This window comes from Podarcis filfolensis, assembly GCF_964270895.1.
Source record: "Podarcis filfolensis genome assembly, chromosome: 4".
NCBI classification, from domain to species: Eukaryota; Metazoa; Chordata; class Lepidosauria; order Squamata; family Lacertidae; genus Podarcis; species Podarcis filfolensis.
This window is the reverse complement of record NC_139607.1, coordinates 30,496,989-30,519,297: the sequence shown is the minus strand read 5'-3', so window position 1 is coordinate 30,519,297 and position 22,309 is coordinate 30,496,989. Positions and strand designations below refer to the sequence as shown.

Sequence of the window (22,309 nt, the reverse complement as noted above, 5' to 3'; positions counted from 1 at the left end):
AGACCCTCAACTTGGTTTGTGCCCCTTTTGATTAAGTTGATGGTCTGGAAAGAGGGAAGGTTTCGTAATCCCGTTATCATGATCAGACCACATCCTGAGAAGTAGGAGTTAACAGTATCAGCTTCCCCCGTAAGAGTTGGGACTCCATTAGGGTAGCCTAATCCTGGAAACTTAGGGAGTCCAATGGATCCCTGAATGCCCTCAGGGATTTTCCACTACTTTAACTTGCTGAAGCCCTCATCTCACCATGAATCAACAATATGTGGAGGCCATAGATATTATTATTCCTGAGTGCCGTGTCTCTCACACGTTTAGCTCCCTGGTATGCTGAGGAGCTATATGTGATGAAACAGGAAAGATAATAGAGTACAGGAGGTGTGGTAATGACCAAACATCTGTTAGATCACATAATCATGCCTACTGTGTGGTGGCAAAATCAGCAAAGAAGGCCTACTTCATTGTTTCCACTGCGTCCTTGAGAAATCGGCCAGAGGAGCTCTTCAGGGTGGTCTGTGGTCTGCTGACATATGCATCTCTCCATGGAGCCCATGACACCTCAGTGAGTTGCTTGCTAGGACGTTTGAGGACAATACTGTCTGTTTCCATAGTGAGCTAGATGCCATAATTGATGCAGTCCCTGGTGAGGTTTCCAGCACTCCATAAATCCATGTTTTGTGGGCTCCATTTCAGTTTTTGCAGCCTGATGTTGAGGACAGGGCACTTTTGAGTATGTGCTCAACAATATGCCCTTGGGACACTTGCCTTTCATGGCCAATGAAAGGTAGCCTGTGGGGGGCATGGCTGGCTCTACAGCCTTGAAGGAGGTGATAGCATGGCTGCTCCTGGGCAGTGGGGGTGGGGAAGCACTCCAGACCTTCTGGTATTTAACAACTGCCCCCCCCCAGTCGCAAATACTCCCTTTTTTTAGCAAGTTACTCGGCAGGGTCATGGCAATGTAGCTGCAGGCATTTCTGGAGGAAGTTGGTTATCATTTCAATTAGATCCCTTCGTATTTATGGGAGGCAATTAATTTTCCACCTCTGCCTGCCCTTTTCTCAGATTTTTCCATAAACCGCTCTGATCTTAGTCATTTTACAAAGGCTCTTGTGTCTACTTTGATTTTACCTGAATACTTATGGTCACTTTCAGCTAACACTGGATAGCAACGTCGCAAGCAGAGAGGTCTTGGTGCTGTCAAAAGCAACTTTTTCTTCGGACACAGGCTGTGGGGTATTGGGCAGCGCAGTGAAGAACAATGAGTGCTCCAGAACACGCTGACGCTGTGGAAACCTTGTTTCAGCACCAGTATGCATTTATGATCCCAAAGGTAAGCTCTGTGATGGGTATAGTCTGCAAAGTTTAAAACTTGCAGGGACTTTCAAACCTTCAGCTTGTTAATGGATGGTGGGCTTAACCAGGATTTATATTGGGGGGCGGCGGCTGCAGGACACATTCCTGTCATCGTCCTCTGCTTGGCTCTGTCTAGTAGATTCGGAATGAAATGTCTCAACTGTTATGTATTCAGTGGTCTCTGTTTGCCTGAACTTGAGTCTGGACGAAGGATTCTGAGCCGCTGCATTCCGATTCGATATATGATATCCAATCACAGAACATTTCAGGATTTGGGCCACTGCCACTGGCCCTTAAACTATGAGTTACAATTTGCAGCTTGGGAGTTTAGACAGGCAGTCACGTTGAGAGTGGGAGTGGCCCAGGCCTTCAGAAGCAGTTGCTTTGCCTCTGTTGTCCAGTTCTGTTAGTTCAATAAAGGTAAAAAATCTGTCAAAATTTTCAGTCATTTGAAAACTAGGAAGCTAAATAAAAAAAAAATAACATCAGGCAGTAGCTTTCATGTGGTAAACGAGTATATCTGCAAAATTACAAAAAACCCAGCTTTTTAAATCTTAAGCTCTAAAAAAATCTAAACTAAAACACGTTTTCTTGGATTTGCTGAAAACCTTTTCAGCACTTCCTTCTCAAATTCCTCCTTTTTCTAATCCAGTTTTTCTGTGCTCACGCAGCAAGCATAGCCCGTGGAGATGCTCCCCTGTTAGAGGAAGTGTCAACCTCTGCCCAAACCTGTTGTACCACTCTGAAACAAAAATTGGAAGAATTCTGTTCCCCCCAGTGCTTTTTGCCAGCGTTTTCTACAGCAGGGATGAAGAACCAGTGGCCCTTCAGATGTTGTTGAATTCCAGTTCCCTTCAGCTCTGATCAGCACGGCCAATGATCAGGAACAATGGGAGTCACAACCCACACCATCTGAAGGGCCACAATAATTTATGGTGACTTTGTTTGTTTGTTTCAAAAGCATCCTTCTAGAACTTCCTAACTATAGACCATTTTGAACTCTTTCCTTTTGTACTCCCTCGCTCCTTTTTGCATCCAGATTATGTTTACTGCTTCTGATCTTGGTGTATTTGATCTGCTGATGGAGTCCAAGGAACCGCTGACTTCAGTGACTATTGCCGAACGTCTGGGTACCAGTCCCTTTGGGATGGAGAGGCTGCTGGAGGCCTGTGTTGGCTTAAAGTACCTGCAAGTGGAGAGGAAGGACAACCAAAGTATTTATTACTTACATCTTAGCATCTCTGGGGGAGATCCCTAAGCAGTTAACCAAATTATCAAACCAAACCAAATTGTATAAACCAAAAGCCAATGAATACAATCCAAGAAAGAGATCAGGAATACAGTAAATAAATTTATACCAGCAGACCAGAAACTGAACAGGGTAGCATTCAAATAAGCCTGTCGAAACATCTGAGTTTTTAGGACACATTTGAAGCACACAGCAGACAGAACTTCCCAAATCACTTTGGAGAGTATTCAAGAGGAAAAGCTTGTTTCTTTAAAACATTGTTACCCTACTCTTCAGCAATAATAAAAAAAAGCTTTCCCACTGAGCTGTAGTTGCTTCCCTTTTTTTGCAGCTGCAGTGTTGTATAAACTTTAAACAGGTTACAGGTGGGGTTTTTTTTGGGGGGGAGGGGTGTTTCATGCCGCCATGCCTGTCATTTCATGCATTTTGTTCCTGCATAATTGGGAAGGGCTTTGGGTTTTGGCGATCATTGCAAAAAAAACCCACATTAATCTTTTGTCTCTTTTCTTTTTAAGCTCTTTATGGAAACACAGACCTTGCCAATCTCTACCTTGCCAAATCAAGCTTGAAGTCTCAGTATCATTCCTTGAAGTTCACTTCTGAATTTATCTATATGGGTATGCAGTACTTGGCTGATTCTGTGAGGTGAGGAGAAGGATATCACTAAAGCAGGAAACTGCCACCTAAAGCTGTGCCACAGTGCCAAGGCTGGTTAGCTCCATATCCCAGATGCAACTACACTGGTACCTCGGGTTACATACAGTTCAGGTTACATACGCTTCAGGTTACAGGCTCCGCTAACCCAGAAATAATACCTCAGGTTAAGAACTTTGCTTCAGGATAAGAACAGAAATCGTGCTCTGGTGGCGCAGCGGCAGCAGGAGGCCCCATAGGCTAAAGTGGTGCTTCAGGTTAAGAACAGTTTCAGGTTAAGAACGGACCTCCAGAACGAATTAAGTACTTAACCCGAGGTACCACTGTATTGGCACTTCCATACTAGGGCTGACTCCAGATGAGCAGCTCCTAGTTCTTCCCTTTCTGTTGCTCATCTGTTGAAAGGTACAGGCAGAACCGCAACTGCTTTTTGACTCTGCTGGGGCAGCATGGTGCCTTTTCTCTGTCTGCATGCTACTGTCTTCTGTCTACAGCAGCTGCCCGGACATAACTGTTGTGTGTGGAGTTCACGGTCTCCCTTGTGGAGAGTGCCTTTTCAGGACCCCCGTTGATGGGCTTAAAATTAATCTCTTAATATCTGCTAAACCACTTACCAGAGATTTTAAGTGAATGAGGAATATCGTGCCCCGTCGCGAAAAATACTACGATTTTATTTTAAACGACGATTGGAAAGAGCAACACTGCAATTAGGCATGTTGCTAAAGTGGAAGCGAAAGGGGTTTTCTTTTGTAGTGTAGCATTCTTCTTTTTATATATTTTTGTAGTATAAGTTATTTTATTTTGTATATATTCAAACTGTTAGTTTTAATTGTATGTTGATAAATTTAGGTCACTGCTTAATGTTTGGTTTTCTGTTATTTTTAATTAATAATTTATATTGTTTTATGTTAACTGCTTAGAAGTCTAAGAATATATACCTACATCCAGGTGAAATTGGTTCAATTCTTCTCTGGTGACTAATTTGAGATTTAAAAATAGATTTGGAATCACTGAGATATGTAAGCTACTTAGAGAACTCTGGTTATACGGTGGTATATACATGTCACGAACAAACAAACCTGTGATTGTTAGTCAACCTTGACAACACATAATTTTTTAAATGTACTTTATTAGGCAATATTTATATATTACTTAATAAAAAAAACCCTCTAAACTGTTTATACAATAGTATAAATCTTTCATTAAAAAGACAGATAGCATGATAATGGTATGAGTGTGTGCGCGCCACTCAATTTTCATTTAATTAAAACAAATATTCTTTTTCAGAGAAGGAAAGAGTCAGACTGATAGAGTATACGGCATTTCAGGAAAAGATTGCTTTGATGCTCTTAACAGGTAAAAAAATAAAATAAAAGGTTTTCTAGATCTTGATTTTGGAAGAATGGAGAAAACCTGGGATGCTTCTTGTCAAAGTGACCATTGCCGTTGCAATTTGTGTGAAACATATTGCTTGCTTGTATTCACAGTTCCAGTCTTTTCTCTATTCATTGTTGCATTTCCCTTCTCCAAATGTTATCAGATTATTGGGAGATTTCTTACCACATGCCAAACTTGGGTTCCTGTTTTATGCATGTGTGAGGGTGATGTCTGCAACCAGGGCTTATATTATGCAGCCTAGTTGTGCAGAATATCCTGGTTTGCCTCCACTATGCTCCAATATTGAAGCAGAATTGCATCTGGTCTTCACAAATGGCTTTTTCAGAGTCTTATCATGGGTACAATGCAGTTTGCCATTATCCAGAGATCAGTCTATGCTCAGACCAGATGCATCTGCACCTCATTTTGGGTATGTGCATCAGGATACTGCATTGGAATTAGATGTTCAAGCTCTCGTTACTGGTGGAGCACAGAGGTCCTGTGCCCGTTAACAATTCCTGAAGTTGGAATGTTGTGATAGTTGGGAAAGAGAATCTGAAAGCATGTGTCAGAAAATGTCAAGGGTTGCTGATGAGGAAGATAAAAGTCTCCATTTCAGCCCTTCGTTGTGTTCAGGGGTCCTGAATGGATAGTGTTAAGGATTCATTAGAGAGAATATCCCCTCTCTCTCCTCCCTCTTTCTCTGTGTCAAATCCTTAACAGGCAATATCATTTATCGGCATTTGTATACAACTTAACTAAAATATAGATTAAAAATGCACACACAATATTTATTCGGATATAATTAAGGAGCCAAATATTCAAAGATCTGGTGCAGAATGCAACCAGTGATGCAACATGTTTAGGGAAGTAATTCAGACAGATACAGATACGTTCTCAGATTTTAATTTGTTACATTAATGCAAGAGACAAAGCACTTCATTCACTAGCATCAGTTGTGTCTTCATAATGGGTGAAAGTTTTCATTTCATTGTGCTGTAGCTCAGAGTTCTTGCATTGTAAACCTACATATGACACGATGACTGTCTCGCTTTGTTTTGTTTTGTTGTGTGTGTGTTTTTTTTTAAAAGTCTGTAAAAAATAAAAGAGGGACGAGACTATTGCAAAGTGTAATAAGAAGAATGTTGAAGTTTTGACATGCTCTAAATTGGGAAGTGGGGTTTAACCAAAGAAGCAGGTTATGGAGGTGCAGGGAACAGCTGTGCAAATGCTGAGCAAACAAACCATTCTGAGGTATTGATGAATTATAGGAACCTATGATGTGGGTGGCGCTGTGGGTTAAACCACATAGCCTAGGACTTGCCGATCAGAAGGTTGGCAGTTCGAATCCCCGCGACGGGGTGAGCTCCCATTGCTCGGTCCCTGCTCCTGCCAACCTAGCAGTTCGAAAGCACGTCAAAGTGCAAGTAGATAAATAGGTACTGATCCGGCGGGAAGGTAAATGGTGTTTCCGTGTGCTGCTCTGGTTTGCCAGAAGCGGCTTAGTCATGCTGGCCACATGACCCAGAAGCTGTATGCCGGCTCCCTTGGCCAATAAAGCAAAATGAGTGCCGCAACCCCAGAGTCGTCTGCGACTGGACCTAATGGTCAAGGGTCCCTTTACCTTTGCCTATAAGAGGTATTAATGAATTATAGGAACATCATTAAGTAATTAAACTTGTATGCTGCCCTTCTTCCAAAGATCAGAGTGGTTCACAACATAAAAATACAAAATGAGATCACAAAATGCATAATAAAACAAAACAAAAACAAGCCAATCACCCCCTTCCCATAAACACATTTAAAATGCCATGGAATGTTTAATCCGCCTGGTTTGAGAAATGTTTTTGCCCAGTGCCTAAAGCTTTAGTAATGCAGGCAGTGGGTGAGCCTCCCTAGGGAGAGCAGGGAGCCACCACAGAAAAGGCCTGTTCTCATGTTGCTGCCCTCCAGGCATCTCATGGAGAAAGGGCTCAGGTGATGATCACAGGGTCTGGGTTGCTTTGTATGGGGAGAGGTGGTCCTTGAGGTATTGCAGTCCTGAGCTGTTAAGTTTTTATAGGTAAAATCAGCACTTTAAAATTGGGTCCAGAAACTAATTGGCAGCCAGTGCAGTCAGGCCAGGACCAGTATGATATGCTCACAATCTGCCCCTTGGTGTAAGTGGGGAATAACAGGATCAGACCAAAGAAAATAAAATCTACTAACAGGGGTGAACATTTTTAGAGTTGCTAAACGTCTACATGCAGCTAACAATGGGAAAGCGAGAGCATTTTGTGGAATATCACTCTAGTCTGGAAGCAATTTCTGTATGAAACATTCGTGTCTTTTATACGCCAATGCAATTTTGAATTACTAGATCGAAGAGTGGGCTGCAAAAAATCTTCATGGGTGCGATGCATGAAAAGTGGCATCTGTTTGGCCGAGAAATTATGACTGCATTTGATCTTTCGCATTTCCCACTTGTTTGTGATGTGGGAGGTAAGTGCTATAAATTCCACAATATTGTCCTTTATTACTAGCTCAAAATCATAAAGCAGGAAGAACAGAAATGAGAAAGTGCTACAGGTGTGTTTCTGATTTGTGAAGAGAGGGCAAAAATGGGTGGAGTTGATAACACTCAAAGTGAAAGGATCCATGACTATGAATGATGGAGAAAGCCAAGCAGGAAGAACGTTGCAAAACAAGAGAATGAATTAGACAAATTTTTGTTGCTGTTTAGTCGTTTAGTCATGTCCGACTCTTCGTGATTCCCTGGACCAGAGCACGCCAGGCACTTCTGTCTTCCACTGCCTCCCGCAGTTTAGTCAAACTCATGCTGGTAGCTTCCAGAACACTATCCAACCATCTTGTCCTCTGTCATCCCCTTCTCCTTGTGCCCTCCATCTTTCCCAACATCAGGGTCTTTTCCAGGAAGTCGTCTCTTCTCATGAGGTGGCCAAAATATTGGAGCCTCAGCTTCACGATCTGTCCTTCCAGTGAGCACTCAGGGCTGATCTCCTTCAGAATGGATAGGTTTGATCTTCTTGCAGTCCATGGGAGTCTCCTCCAGCACCATAGTTCAAAAGCGTCAATTCTTTGGCGATCAGCCTTCTTTATGGTCCAGCTCTCACTTCCATACAGCACTACTGGGAAAACCATAGCTTTAATTGTACAAACCAATAGAAACTCATTAACATCTTTCAAACTACAGTACTTTGATACTACTTCTGTTTAGTCCTGCAGTATCAAGAGCAATGGGAGAAACAGGGTTTGTCCACACCGGAGATTACTATGCATTTGCAGCTGTTTGCATCCTCATTTAATTTGTGTAGCCCACATGATGAAATGGTCTAACAACAGATGAAATGCTCTAACAGCTGGAATCTACATGCTTTTCTCCTGGAAATTTGGTACTTAATTGGCATAAAAGAACTGACAAATTAGAAAGTGGGAGAAGCACACAAGCAAATGCCTTCTCCATGGGTCCTTCCTTATTTCAGACATCATGATATATCATGATATATATTGTGATGTTTAGCTGGTGATAATCATGCTGTTGAAAACCAGACATCATTCAACCCTAGTTGCCAGTCACCTATCTGATGTGCTACTCTTAAATTTTTGCACAGGGGTGTTTGGATAAAGCTTTGAGGTGCACAACATTTTCATTTTTTCTTTGTTCTCCCTTCAAGGATGTACTGGGGCATGTGCCAAGGAATATATTTCATTATATCCAAATTCTACGGTGACAATTTTAGACCTACCTGAAATAGTGGAACAAGCAAAAAACCATTATGTGTCCTCACAAGATCACCAGATTACTTTCCATAAAGGTAAACTCTGTTTTCCCAAGAGCCTACATTGGTTCGATCATTCTTCTTTTAACAAGCAAGATAGCAAAACTCTAGGGTAGGAATAGGGATCTGTGCTCCTCCAAAGCCTGTTGAACTACGGCTCCCAGCATCCCTGACAATTGGCCATTCTGACTGGGACTGATGGGAGTTGGAGTCCAACATCATCTGAAGTCCACAGATTCCTCATCCATGCACTAGAAGAAACAGCAGGCAGCAGCTGGGCCTTAATAACTGTTGATTTCTGAAAGATACAGTGAAGTATTACTGCATTCCTTTAAGAAAATATGCTTATTTTCTACCTATTCTATTACAGGGGACTTTTTTAAAGACCCAATTCCAGAAGCTGACCTCTATATTTTGGCTAGGGTCCTGCACGACTGGTCTGATGAGAAGTGTGTGCAGCTACTAACCAGACTGCACAAGGCCTGCAAACCTGGTATGTGTATTTATACAGTGAACAGATCAATGAACAGTGCAAAGATGGGGCAGGAGTAACCAAGGGCAGAAGCCCAAGAGAGCCTCTCACATACCTTTCGTTGCCCAACTACAACACAACAGCCCCTCAGTGCTGCCAATGGGTTGCTGCCACTGCCCTTCCACTTACTCCTGCCTCTCCAGGTGGGAGGGGACCTGGGATGAACTTAAGTAACTGCATTTCAAACGCTTCTTATGTTACTTACAGTGTAAAGATGGTCAACACTCCCTCTTGACTCTGCAGATTCTGCTGGTCACTTACAACTCCAGTCCTAAGTGCCAAGCATCTAGGCATGTGTAGGGCTGCCATATATCCGGGTTTTCCCAGACAAGTCTGGGAATCGAGTAGCAAAATGGCGCCCGATTTTCACTGAATCGGCAAAGTGTCTGTGAAAACCCGGACATATGGCAAGTGGGGCTATTGGCAATAAGACACACTTCAGCAGAGAAATTAAGAAACTTTATTAAGAGTAAAAGGTGGGGGGAAAGTAGGCAGAATGTCAAAACGGAATACAAAATAAACCCGAGCTCTGTGACTCTAAAATTGAACTAATCCTAGCCTGCTTGCTACAATAATGGGAGGCTCAGGCCCTTCTTCAGAGAAGGCAGAGTGACAGAAGAGCTAAAGGTACCATGGAAATTGGGCCCTTGTTACTCAAAGCCTTGCTGCACTGTCCCACATTTGCCCATGTCACTCGGGTTCAACTGCATCGCTTCTGATCATCCCAGAATGCTTGGATAAATTCAGATGAACTCTTTCCTTATGCAGTTTTGAACTAAGTAATCTGCTATTTTGGAAAGTGGTATGTCTTTCTGTCCATCTGTATTCTATGGGTTCAGCTGCCTTTCAAGATCAAACTTGGCACAAGGGTTACCGAACTGAGGGTGGCGGACTTAGCTGATGTTTGGGTGTCTGGTGCCATTTTGAATCAAGATGGCGAATTGAAAAAACACCCATTTGTTGGCATAGGTCCACCCACCTCTCAAGATATCATCACCCAACTTGGCATGAGGGTTCCAGAGGTGGGGCGGCGGTCTTTGTTGATGTTTGGACAATGGGAGCCATTTTGAATCAAGATGGCAGGCTAAAACATGACTTTTGGCTCCCTGGGTCAGGTTGAAGCACTGAGTTGGTATGTGTGTGCATGTGTCTGTGTGCAACCCTGAAATTCACAAACTACACTATCCATTTGAAAATCATAATATTTTTTGGTTTCTTTGAATTCCTGGACAGTGTCGGGCATTTTCTGCTAATGATATATATCTTTGTCCTAACTTGGTGAAACGTATTTTGAAACAGGTGGTGGAGTGTTAACAGTGGAAATTGTCCTCAATGAAGATAGAAAGGGGCCGGTAAGGTGCCAACTATACTCTGTGATTATGCTGCTTCTTACCGAAGGCCAAGAACGAACCGCATCAGAGTACAATGCGCTGCTTAGCGCAGCTGGATTCAAAGAGATTCAGCAAAAGAAAACAAGCTTCTATGATGCCATTTTAGCAAGAAAATAATATTGACCGTACTTCATTCTTCTTCAATTCAATACGCTTCAGGTTGCAGACTCCGCTAACCCAGAAGTACCTCAGGTTAAGAACTTTGCTTCAGGATGAGAACAGAAATCGGGCTCCAGCTGCGCGGCAGCAGCAGGAGGCTCCATTAGCTAAAGTGGTGCTTCAGGTTAAGAACAGTTTCAGGTTAAGAACAGACCTCCAGAACGAATTAAGTACTTAACCCGAGGTACCACTGTATTTATTTCACAAATTGTAATATCCCTTGCAGTAAGATACTCCCTTGAATAGTTTTGTTCGATTCAGGATAGTTTGGAAGAAGGACTTTTTTTCAGCTGGAACTCCAGCACCTCTCAGATGGGCCGGCTGCCATTATAAGAGAACAAGGGAGGTGTTCAGTGTGAGTTCCAGCACCTCTTTTTCTAGAAAAATAGCACTGCTTAGAAGCATTCCATTATTGCCTCTCCCAGTCAGTTTATGCCTTTTTAGATAGAAACCAGTCTTTGCTTATGTTAATCTGAATAAAAAATTGCTATGTATATTAAGTGATACGTAATCTCTGTGGAGGATCAAATAGCTGTGGAAGGCCTGAAGTTTACTGAACTTGTTTTCACATGAAAGCATTTTGACTATAAACAGGCAGCTCCCAGTTCTGGGATTTGAGCTGTGTAATACCTCTGGATGGGTTATGCACCCTTCTTTGAAGGACCAGGTATGAAGATCCATCATTGTCACTAGAGGCCCAGGTGACCTCTGGGGTGCTCTTTACCAACTTTGGTTGGTGTGCCAGCTGCAACAGTCCTAGGAAGGAGGTATCATTTCCTCCAACATTCCTCAGATGAAAATGGGAACAGTCCATTCTCCATCATTGTCATTGCTTGAGCATTTCCTCCTAGTCGAGTACAAAAGTTACTAGAGGAAACACACAAAACTATAGTATTTAAACACAGAAATCTTTGAATTTTTGTATTGCATTTAGGGAAGCCTAAGGGGGAAAAGAAAACCCCAAATCAATAAATACCACTAACTGGGTGTACACATACACAACATTAACAACAAATAGAACATAATAAAAATAAACATTATTATAAATAAAAACAGCATGGGTGAAATGTCTTTATTACCAAACAATTGCTCTTCATTGCTATTGCTTCCACTTTCAACTGGAGTTTTTAACCAACAAAACTTCCTACCCTTAGGGAAAATTCATGCTGCTACTGAAGGCCATAATGTGAGCCCAGCCAATCCCCATTTCAGCTTAAGCTGGTTGAGAAGTTTTCTCTTTTCTTGCTATGTCTGCCAACGTAGAGAAGGCCTGGAAATCTGTGGCCATCCACATGCCACCAGACTACAACCCTCAGTGCCTCTGACCCCAAGCCATGCAGACTGGAGCTTCCCATTGACTGCCTCGCTGCCCAGCTGCTGTCTGCACCTCTCAGCTCTTCCTCTCAGCTAAGGCAGAGCCCTGGGAACACAACCCACCGCTGTCTCCCATTAGGCTGTGTTGGGAATTTAGGACTCTGCATGACAATGTAAGGAGCTGAGATGGCTTAAGGGTCCTGGCATTTTCAGGGAAGTTGGAGTCTCTGAGATAGGGTTGCTATGCTGCTGCATACATTGGTACCCTCCTAATTACACTACTGCAATGCTCTGTATGTGGGACTACCCTTGTGTCTGATTTGGAAGCTAGTGGGAAATTGTTCATTATTACATTTAGATCCCACCACCTTTTCTTCGAGGAGTTTAAGTTGATGTTCTCCCTACTTCCATTTTATTCTTGCGATGTTAGGTAGGTTAGGATGAGAGTTGTTCAAGGTGAGCTTCATGGCTGAGAGGAGATTTCAGCCATGCTGTGGCAGATCCCACCGCTAACTACCAATTAATATATGGCAGACTGGCCCTCTAACTACCCCCAGTTAAATATTGCAGGCCCACCGCATGGTACGCCAATTACACAAATGTCTACAATTTAACACAAGCTATCTTGTGAGGGTCTTCTGTGAGGGAAAAATTGGTGATTTAGAGTCTTAGGCAGGAGTTGATCAAACAAGAAAAGTTTTGTTTACAAAAAGAAGTTTGTGAAACAAAGTTGGGTCAGGAGATGCATTCTTTCAGGTAGAAGTTAACCTGTTACTTAAAGCTCAATATAAAGATTTCACAGGCCTAAACACCGTAGTATATGCACAGCTTTTCTTAAACTTCGGTTGCTAAAAATCAGGTAGATGTTCCGGTTTCTAGAATGGGTGGTAAAATGTTTAACTCAATCTCTGTTACTTCATTCTCATTCCTTTACTTAGTTATGACAGGGGTTACAGTTAAATACTTTGGACACAGGACAGCTGCCTTCACAGCCTAATACTTTGGTTCATGAGCGAGGGACACATTTTGCCAGTTAGCCACTCCTGAGGTATTGCAATTAGTATAACACACCCAGGGGATCACCTCACCCCTTGTTACTGGTTTGGGAGTTGTCTTTACCTAGAATAACTCTCCCCCCCCAGCTAGAATGAGGCCCAGGTATCCTTAATTGCCACAGGTTCTACCTCTCCTGGCTCAGATTGAGCCCTCCAGATGACTGTCTGTATACCTTCCTCAGACACTCAACCTAGTCTTCCTATCTAAGCTGTGAGGCTCTTTCCTCTTGCTATAGATCGTCTCTTCAGTGTAGATGTTCTACTCAAACCAGAAGCAGCTCTCCTCAGTCAAATCCTACCCTGATCTCTCCCTGTCCCTATCTCTCAAGCTAAACCCTATCTCCCATCTCAAGCCCTTTCCAACCCTCTCCTTCAGAAATGGCTCCTTTTATTCTCCCTCCCAAAGTGCTGTTCAACCCCCACTATCTAGCTGTCTTGAGAGAAGCTCCAGCACTCTGGTGGAATTTTTGAGGGACTTCATCACCAGACCCTAGTCTGCCTCTGCTTTCCATCATACATGCCCAGACTCTAGCGCATAGCTTTCCGAACTTTTCATGAGGGTTACACGCTTTTTAGACATGCATCATTTCGCAACACAATAATTAAGCTTTACTAGCAAACCAGAGGTTAAACTAACCCCTTTCCAGCCCCAGGGGGGGGGCACCGGGGCTGGAAAGGGGTTAGTTTGTGCAATACGCCTACACATTGCAGCCAACACACTAATGTGTTGCAACACACAGTTTGGAAAGCTCTGCAATAGCCACTTAGTGGGGCACCCAGCTCTGCAGTGGTTGCTACAGAGCCAAGTTCAAGAGTTTCCTTTTTTGTGTGTATGGACATTTAAAACCCTAAACAACTTGGGTTCAGGATACCAGCAGATCACCTCCTACAGTAAAGGCCAAGCCAATCTTTAAGATCTTCCAAGACGGCTCTGCATGCTCCCAGTAGATAGTCACTTAGTGAAAACATGGAAGCAGAACTTTTCAGTGATGGTGCGCACCCTGGCAATGTCCTGCAGAAATAATGTGTGGTGTGGAGAAAGTAATGCCATTTAAATGCCTTTTTGAAATATTGGTTCATTCAAGCTTTGGAGGGATCCTAACTCTAAAATTTTTAATTTTGTCCATATCGTACACTGATCAGTTTTATTTGTAATACACACTTGTATTCTGTTTTTATCTTGTTTTAGAAAATCTGTATTGAACGCTATGGTGTTTTTATGTAAACCACTTAGAGATTTTTATATGATTTTTTAAAAAAACAAAACAGTTGCCTCTAACGCATTTGTTTGCAAGAGAGCACCAAAGTAATTTGAAAAGTTGGTTTATACATCAGATACACATCATGAAGTATTTATTACCTGTAGTATGAAGTATTTATTACCTTGCAAGTACCATGAACTTGCAATAAATTACCATGAACCAGGCACATAATGAGCACTGGTGATGACAGAGATTGTTGTTATTGCACAACACAAATACTATACTTTGAAAAAGCATCTTGACCCACAGTCCTTCCAGGTGGGCGCCTCCTAACATCAAGGAAATGGAAGAGACTATAAAGCCAGCTGACAGAAGGGGGGGAGGCGCTAGTATTCCTCTTCCCACTGACAAACCTATAAAAAGGGGAGTGAAACTGCACAACAAACTTGTTTTTGCTGCTTCTCCACAGGTAAGCGGCCCCTTACTCTGTACCCCTGCCTCAAACCTTTCAGTTTCTGGATTCTCTGATTCTTAATAACTCTAGCATGTCGTTTCCCTTCTCTGGGAAACTCCTGATTGTACATTTTCTCTCTCCAGGAATCACCTTTTTTCTTTCACACGATTCTCTATATCAGCATAACAAATAATTCATTTTTAGAAGTGAGTCTCTTGGGAATTTTTGCCATTCGTATTTGTTGACTTGGGCACAGAAATGGCTCCTACTATGTGACTTTCATGTCATGCTTCTTTGTTAAGCTGCTACCATTTCCTAATGTGTTTCTATATTTTAAGAATTTCCAAATGGCCTCATTTCAGCAAGAGCGTTTTCCCCAAACCAGCTGCTCTCTCTTCTGATGAACTTTCTCCAATAACTTGTTAATTGTGCATTTCCAGACACTAGTTGATTTTATCTCACGTGTCAGGTTCTGATATCACTTTTACTCACATAGGCAAAATCAATAATTTACAGATACTTCCTTCCTTCTGCACTTGTGAGAAAGAAATCCTTTTCCACCTATCCCTTTACTTAGCAGATGAGGACTTTCCCATAAACATATCTGGCCTCACAGTCATTTATCATTAGATGTTTATCATTTCATTTTCATTTTCAGTGAATTCTGAATAAAAGAACCACAACTTGCTCATCAGAGGAAAACTGTGAGGTCTCAGAACAGTAAAGAACAATGAGTACTACAGAAGAAGCTGAAGCTTTGAAAATGTTATTTTGGAATCAGAATGCATTTCTAATATCAAAGGTAAAAGTATTGTCTGCAAAATTTAATACTTGCAAGGACTTTGAAACTTTCAACTTGTAAATGGATGTGTAGAATCAAACATGCCTTTAAATGGCAAGGCAAATCTTACTGTTACAGGGGTCAACAAAGCACAAACAAAGGCAGAAACTTCAAATATTGTTAATGTCACTTGAATGTTCTAACAAGAAAATGAGAATAACTGTGAATCTGTGTATGGGATTCACAGCACAGGTGGGATATAGCAATAATTCAAAATTAACTTGCTTAAAATACCTGTGTCCTACTTTTATTTCTACACTTCAAATGGACTTGAACTGTATTATAATCTTTTTGTGTTTCAAAAGCATCTTGTTCCTTTTAGAACATATGTAACTATAGACCATTTTTAAACTATTTCCTTGTGTACTCCCTCACCCTTTTTGCATATAGATTATGTTTACTGCCTCTGATCTTGGTGTATTTGATCTGCTGATGGAGTCCAAGGAACCGTTGACTTCAGTGTCTATTGCTGAACGTCTGGGTGCCAGTCCCTTTGGGATGGAGAGGCTGCTGGACGCCTGTGTTGGCTACAAGTTCCTGCAAGTGGAAAGGACGGAGAACCAAAGTGTTTATTCTTTATTTGGAAATTTAACCAACACTATAAAGTAGAAATACTATTAAAAAATCAATTTCAGTAAATAACTTTAAACCATCAAGCCAGCAACTGAACAGAATAGCATCCAAATAAACCTAGGGAAACATCTGAGGTTTTAGGAGACATTTGAAGCACATGGAACTTCCCATATCTCTCTTTGGGGAGCATTCCAGAGGTCCGGTGCTATAAACAGAAAGGGCTTTCTTTCCAATAGGCATGCAGGTGACACTCTTCTTTCATGATTGTAAAGGGTGATTTGTCCCATAGCAGGAGAGATGATCTGTTAGATGTGCTTGTACCTAGTTGTTTACAAATGTCAGTGAGAAAGCTCAGTAGCAAATAGGCAGCTAGTGCAGGTCACTAAACACCAATGCAGCTCAGGACATTCAGAGTTTGTCCTTCTGACTTAGATGTTACAGTGGAACAAAGTTGCCTGCTGTTCATAGATTTCTAATACTTCGCTCCAGATCTCGGAATGGCCACTCCTAGTAGCAGCTTTGTACCTTGAAGTTCCACTGCCAGCAGGTGGAGGCCTAGTCTTTCTATACTTTTCTCTGGAAGAGAAGCTGGAGAATTGCAGTCTTGGTTTTTTCCAATGAGGGTAGCATGCCGTGGAATCATAGAAATGTGTATTCGGCCTCATTATCCTTGTTTCAAGCATTTTGTCCCTGCAGAATTGGGGAGGGAAAGGGGCTTTGCACAGAGGTGTGAAAACGTTAATCTTTTGTCCCCTTTGTTTTAAGCGCTTTATGGAAACACTGACCTTGCCAATCGCTACCTTGGCAAAAGAAGCCCAAAGACTCAGTATTATTCCATGAAGTTCAGTTCTGAATTTGTCTATACGAGAGCACAGCACCTGGCTGATTCTGTGAGGTGAGGAGATTGATAAAAAGGGTAATAAAACGGTAAAACTCACAGACGTTACAAATAAACAAACCTGTGTTGGTTAGACTCAGCTTTGACAACACATGTAATTGTATGAGTAGCACACTTGGTTTAGTTGTTTTGTTGCAGAGTCTGAATTTTAATTCTGTAGTTACAATGCTCATTTTTTGTTAAACTAAAACAAATGTTTTATTTCAGGGAAGGAGAGACTCAGTCATATAGATTAAGTGACAGTTCTACAAAAAATTTCTATGAGGCTATGTACAGGTACAGAAAAATTATATTTTTCTACATCTTGTTTCTTTTTAAAGAATGGGCAAAGCTTTCCTTTTGCAATTTGTGTGAAACCTATTGCTAACTTGTATTCACCTGATGTCTAAAATTAGATTCCTTGCTGTTACATTACACAAACTACATAGGAGCCAACTCCTAGGGGCTGCGGGAGCTTCAACCCCAAAGCTTTCCTTTTGCAATTTGTGTGAAACCTATTGCTAACTTGTATTCACCTTTCCAGCATTTTTCTATCCAGTGTTGCTTTCTTCCCTCTCTGATAGTTATCTTTAATGATATTTGGAGATCCCTTACTACATGCCAGACTTGGGTTCCTGGTCCCCCCCCCCATTTAAGCATGATGTCTAAAAATAGATTCCTTGCAGGTCTTACGTTACACAAACTACATAGGAGGCTACTCCTGGGGGCTGTGGGAGTTTCAGCCCCCACAATAAAATACTTGAGGGGGCAGGTCTCACCCCAAAGTTGATGGACATTCCCATTCAAACTATGTGTATGAACTGCATCATGTGATCAGTTATCATGCGATCACACTATATTTTATTCAAGTTGGCACCCTAACAGACTACTTGTGAAGACCCTGCCTTGTTTACCTCTTGAACTTTCCACTATTGACACAGAACTGCTTCCAGTCATAGCAAATAGCCTTTCCTGAGCCTTATCACTGCTTCAGTGCAGTTTTCCACAATCCAGAGGTCAATGTGTGCTCAGACATGTCAACAGACATCCCCACTTGCTCATTATGGGGGAATCCTGTACAGGCAGTAGAGGCCCTGCACTATTTAACAATTCCTGGAGTTGGAATATTGTGATAGTTGGGGAAATAGTTGAGAAAGAAGGTTTGAAACATGTGGATAGGGGCTACTGATCAAATTCAACTGCCAAGAGGCAGCTTTTGCCATGGCGAAAATTATCCTTGGGCAGAAACTGGTCAGTAGAAAAACTGAGTTAAGGGAAAATGCGTAAAGAGAATTCAAAGTTATTTATTGCAATTGAAAACATAGCATAAATACTGGTGCAATATGGGATTGATATATAATTAATATAATATAGCATAGCATAATAAAATAAAATAAAATAAAATAAAATAAAATAAAATGATTAATATCATATCATATCATATCACTTGAATAATGAGGAGAAGTCAGTCCACTTCAACCCTTCTTTTTGTATGAGATCCTGAATGCTTAATTATTCCTCAGGATGACTAGTAATATAGGCTTCTGCCCATCAATTACTACACCCAGATCCCTCCATGTGAAGCATTATTAAATTACGTGCCTCCACTGAGCATGCAGAGGAGCAGGTTTGAAGAGGGGTGCTTTCTCCTCCTCCCCCTCCTCCTCCTCCTCGTCTAAGTGGTCATATATTAGGAACCACAGCCTATAGAATTGTTCCATTTTTAATAACAAATTAGGCCACCAATGGAAACAAAGATATGCAATGTTTATCCAGATGGAATTCAGATGCAAGAGTTTGGGCATACTAAACAGTCCTTAGTCGAGTTCTTAACAATGTCATGCCACACACAGCAGAGCTGGAGGAAGCCTTAGTTGTCCAATTCACTGGGGAAGATGCGATCACAAGGGAAATGCAGTCAGAAAAATGGAGAAGGGAATTTGTCAAAGGTAATTTTAAAAACTGAGGGTTTGACATACTGGTGAGAGGGACAGTTACAGTAAATGATGTATTAATAATAATAATAATAATAATAATAATAATAATAATAATAATAAATATTTAAATTTGTGTATGGATTATGGATAGATCCCATCATGATCTGTCCACTGGTATCAATGGGAAAAAGGAGGATGAGGCCTAAGAAAGGAAAGGAAATCCACACACAACTAAAAAGCAACAGCATTATGTGGAATATGGCTCCTGTTTAGAACCATCCTCTGTTCAAAGGTATCCCTTCTGTTAACTGACAATGCTATTTTGAATTACTAGATCAGAGAGCGGCTTGCGAGAATTCATGGAGTATATGCATGAGATGTGGAGTCTGTGTGGTCGAGTTGTGTTGAATGCATTTGATCTCTCTCATTTCCCACTCGTTTGTGATGTGGGAGGTAAGCACCATAAATTCTCACATGTCTTCCTATGCTGGTACTCTGAAATGATAAGGCTGCTGTTATAGAACATCCCATTTTGTCCTGAGCTGTAGCCACTGTATATTTTGGTGGCGTAGGGTAGGGAGAAGGGCAGTAGATGACTTGAGTTCGTGAATTGTGAATTTTATTATTTCAGTCACAGACCGGTTCCAGCTCACATACAACATCAAGGAAGTCATAAACATGATAGGGATACATTTGAATTTGCAATCAGGTGTAACAGAGACAATACAAATATAGCAACAGTTAAAAAAAAATATAAATTAAAACTTAGTCACTAAAATATAACCTAAAATTATCATTGAAGGCCTTAATCATTATGATAGCACAGCTTGTTCCCTAAGTTTTATAGCAATCACACAGACCCTTAACGTGATCTCAGGATCCTTGTCCTCTACCAGGGATTTTAGACATTGAAGTTTGGATTCATTTGGAGATTTTTGCATAGCAGGGGTAATAAATACCGAGCTTGAGTTCAAATTACCAAAGTCTCAATTAGGTCCACTGAAAAGACGTGTGTTGGCCTTAGTTCTGGCCACTCCTGCCTGGCACACTCTCATATTCCTCTGGTCTGTATTCTCATTGCTCCTGTTAAACAGGATAGAATTGCAGCACAAGGTTTTGCTTGGTATTGTGCAAGTACAATATTGTTCTTTCACCCCCTGATAACCCATGACCCAAGCTCTGAACTATCAGATCTCAGAACTGCAGAAGCGCAGTGGCGTAGCATGGGTTGTCAGCACCCGGGGCAAGGCAAGTAATTTGCGGCCCCTAACCCGTGGGGGCAGAGAGCTGCGAGTGCAAGCGCGCCCCCCCAGATGTTGCGCCCGGTGCGGCCGGCCCCCCCTGCACCCCCACGCTACGCCACTGCAGAAGCGGCACATACTTACCACTGAATGAAATGACTGAACAGCCACCTATCTGGTGTGCTATCTTAGAGATATGCGCAGAATATTTTGGAAAAAGCTTTGATATGCACAACATGTTCATTTTCCCACCTTTGGTTCTCCCCTTAAGGATGTAGTGGAGCCCTAGCAAAGGAATATATTTCATTGTATCCAAATTCTACAGTGACCATTTTAGACCTACCGGAAGTAGTGGAAACAGGAAAGAAGCATTTTGTCTCCTCAGAGGAACACAGAATTACTTTTCGCAAAGGTAAAATGATGTTTTATCCTACATATATTAGATCATTTTCTTCCACTAACAAACAAGACAGCCATGCACTATGCAGGGGTCGAGAATCAGTGACCCTTCAATTATGGCTGGACTACAATTTCCATCATCCCTGACCATGCTGTCTGGGGTTGATGGGAGCACATACGTAGTTGAACTATAAAATTCACTCCCACAGGAGACAGTGAAGGCCACCAAATTGGGTGGTTTCTTTTTTAAAAAAATATTTTTTATTAAGTTTTCCATTTAACAATCCAATCATATCACATTAATTAATCCGAATTATACCAATACATATCATAAAATCATAAAATCCAAATATTTTGCCGAATTTTTTAAATTTTTTGTTGGGGTACCCATGCTTCGAGCTCAGTAAGGGTCCAATCATCTCATATTTCTGCTGCTTTGATGTTCACAAGTCCCATCTTCCAATCTTCTTGTTGTTATCGTTTTTCTTCTTAATAACCTCTGAGTTGTTTCCACAAGCGAGTTGAAGCAAACATTATTATCCTCCTGTGTGGATTTTCACGCTGATCCAAAAGTCCTATTCGGGCGGCAGGTGCCATCTTGACAGTTCTAATGAAATAAATCTAAGCGTCTGCTCATTAATTTCCCCAGACCAGTTGCTCCATAAATCAGCCTTTCCAGGGGAGTTCTTGCCAGATCAGACATAGAATTCAAACGTGATAACAGAACAGAACAGGAGGCAGTGAAGGCCACCAAATTGGGTGGTTTCTAAAGGGAATTAGGCAAATTCCTGGAGATAAGTCCATCAACGGTTACTAGCTGTCATGGTGTATGCTCTGCCTCCATGATCAGGGACAGTATCCTGAATAGTAGCTACTTTAAACAGCAGGAGGAGAAAAGGAGAGTGTGCGGGTAATCTGGCCCTGGTTGGGGGTTTCGCCATGGCTGCTGGGCTAGATGGGCCATAGGCCTGATCCAGCAAAGCTCTTCTTATGCTAAGTTTTCCTTCTTCACAGTAGAAGCACCAGGAGACAGCAGTGCTCATCGTATAGCTACAAATTGGAGAAGGATAAAATCATGTATTCTCTCTGTAAGAATAATAATTATTTCACCAGATTGCTACTTGTTTTATTTCAGGTGATTTTTTAAAAGATCCTGTTCCAGAAGCTGACCTGTATATTTTGGCTAGGATCCTGCACTGCTTTACAGATGAGAATTGTGTGCAACTGCTAACCAGACTGAACAAAGCCTGCAAGCCTGGTAGGTGCATGGTGTCAAAGGTGTTTCCTGTGGGAACTGATTCTCATTCCAAGCCGCATGGATTTCCCCATGGCCCCTTCCCCTTATGTCTGTGTCCCACTCTGGCTCAGCTGCGTTCCTTTATTTCTTGAGCTTCTGATCCCAGGACACCTGGGAAAAGTAAAATGCTGCTTTGTAATATGTAATGATACATCTTCCATGTCCTATTCTAAAATAGGTGGTGGAGTTCTAGTAGTGGAAATAGTTCTCAACGAAGACAGAACGGGGCCAGTGGAAGCTCAAATATTCAGTTTGGTTATGCTGCTTTGTACTCAAGGAAAAGAACGGACCCCGTCAGAGTACAATGCGCTCCTCAGTGCTGCTGGCTTTAAGCAGATTCAGCAAAAGAAAACAGGCCACTTTGACGCCATTTTAGGAAGAAGATAACATTGACCAAGAACATTCTGTGAGCGTCGTGACTGAACGGATATATTTCAGCCTGATTCTTTGCAGCCATAATTGAACATGCTTAATCACTTTTTTTTTTTTTTTGCAAATCCTCACCATGTGGAAATATCTCCTTCACCCCCCTGTTTATCATTATGCTTGAATACTAAGAGAAGCTAGAATAATAATACTAATTGTTACATGTTAACGACCATTGTAATAGTAGTAGTTATTACCGTCA

The 22,309-nt window shown here is 41.7% G+C and overlaps 1 protein-coding gene across 1 annotated transcript; it reads left to right on the top strand.

The window, feature by feature from the left end:
- Positions 1-1,225: 1,225 nt before the first annotated feature.
- LOC310761861 (acetylserotonin O-methyltransferase-like) lies at positions 1,226-22,309 on the top strand. The gene is made up of 15 exons (XM_083612058.1): positions 1,226-1,327; positions 2,390-2,564; positions 3,115-3,244; positions 4,541-4,609; positions 6,990-7,111; positions 8,305-8,445; positions 8,780-8,902; positions 10,241-10,437; positions 15,748-15,922; positions 16,696-16,825; positions 17,036-17,104; positions 19,079-19,197; positions 20,257-20,397; positions 21,520-21,642; positions 21,860-22,309. The coding sequence occupies exons 1-15, from the start codon at positions 1,256-1,258 to the stop codon at positions 22,066-22,068; spliced, it is 1,995 nt and encodes a 664-aa protein (XP_083468184.1). The 5' UTR covers positions 1,226-1,255; the 3' UTR covers positions 22,069-22,309.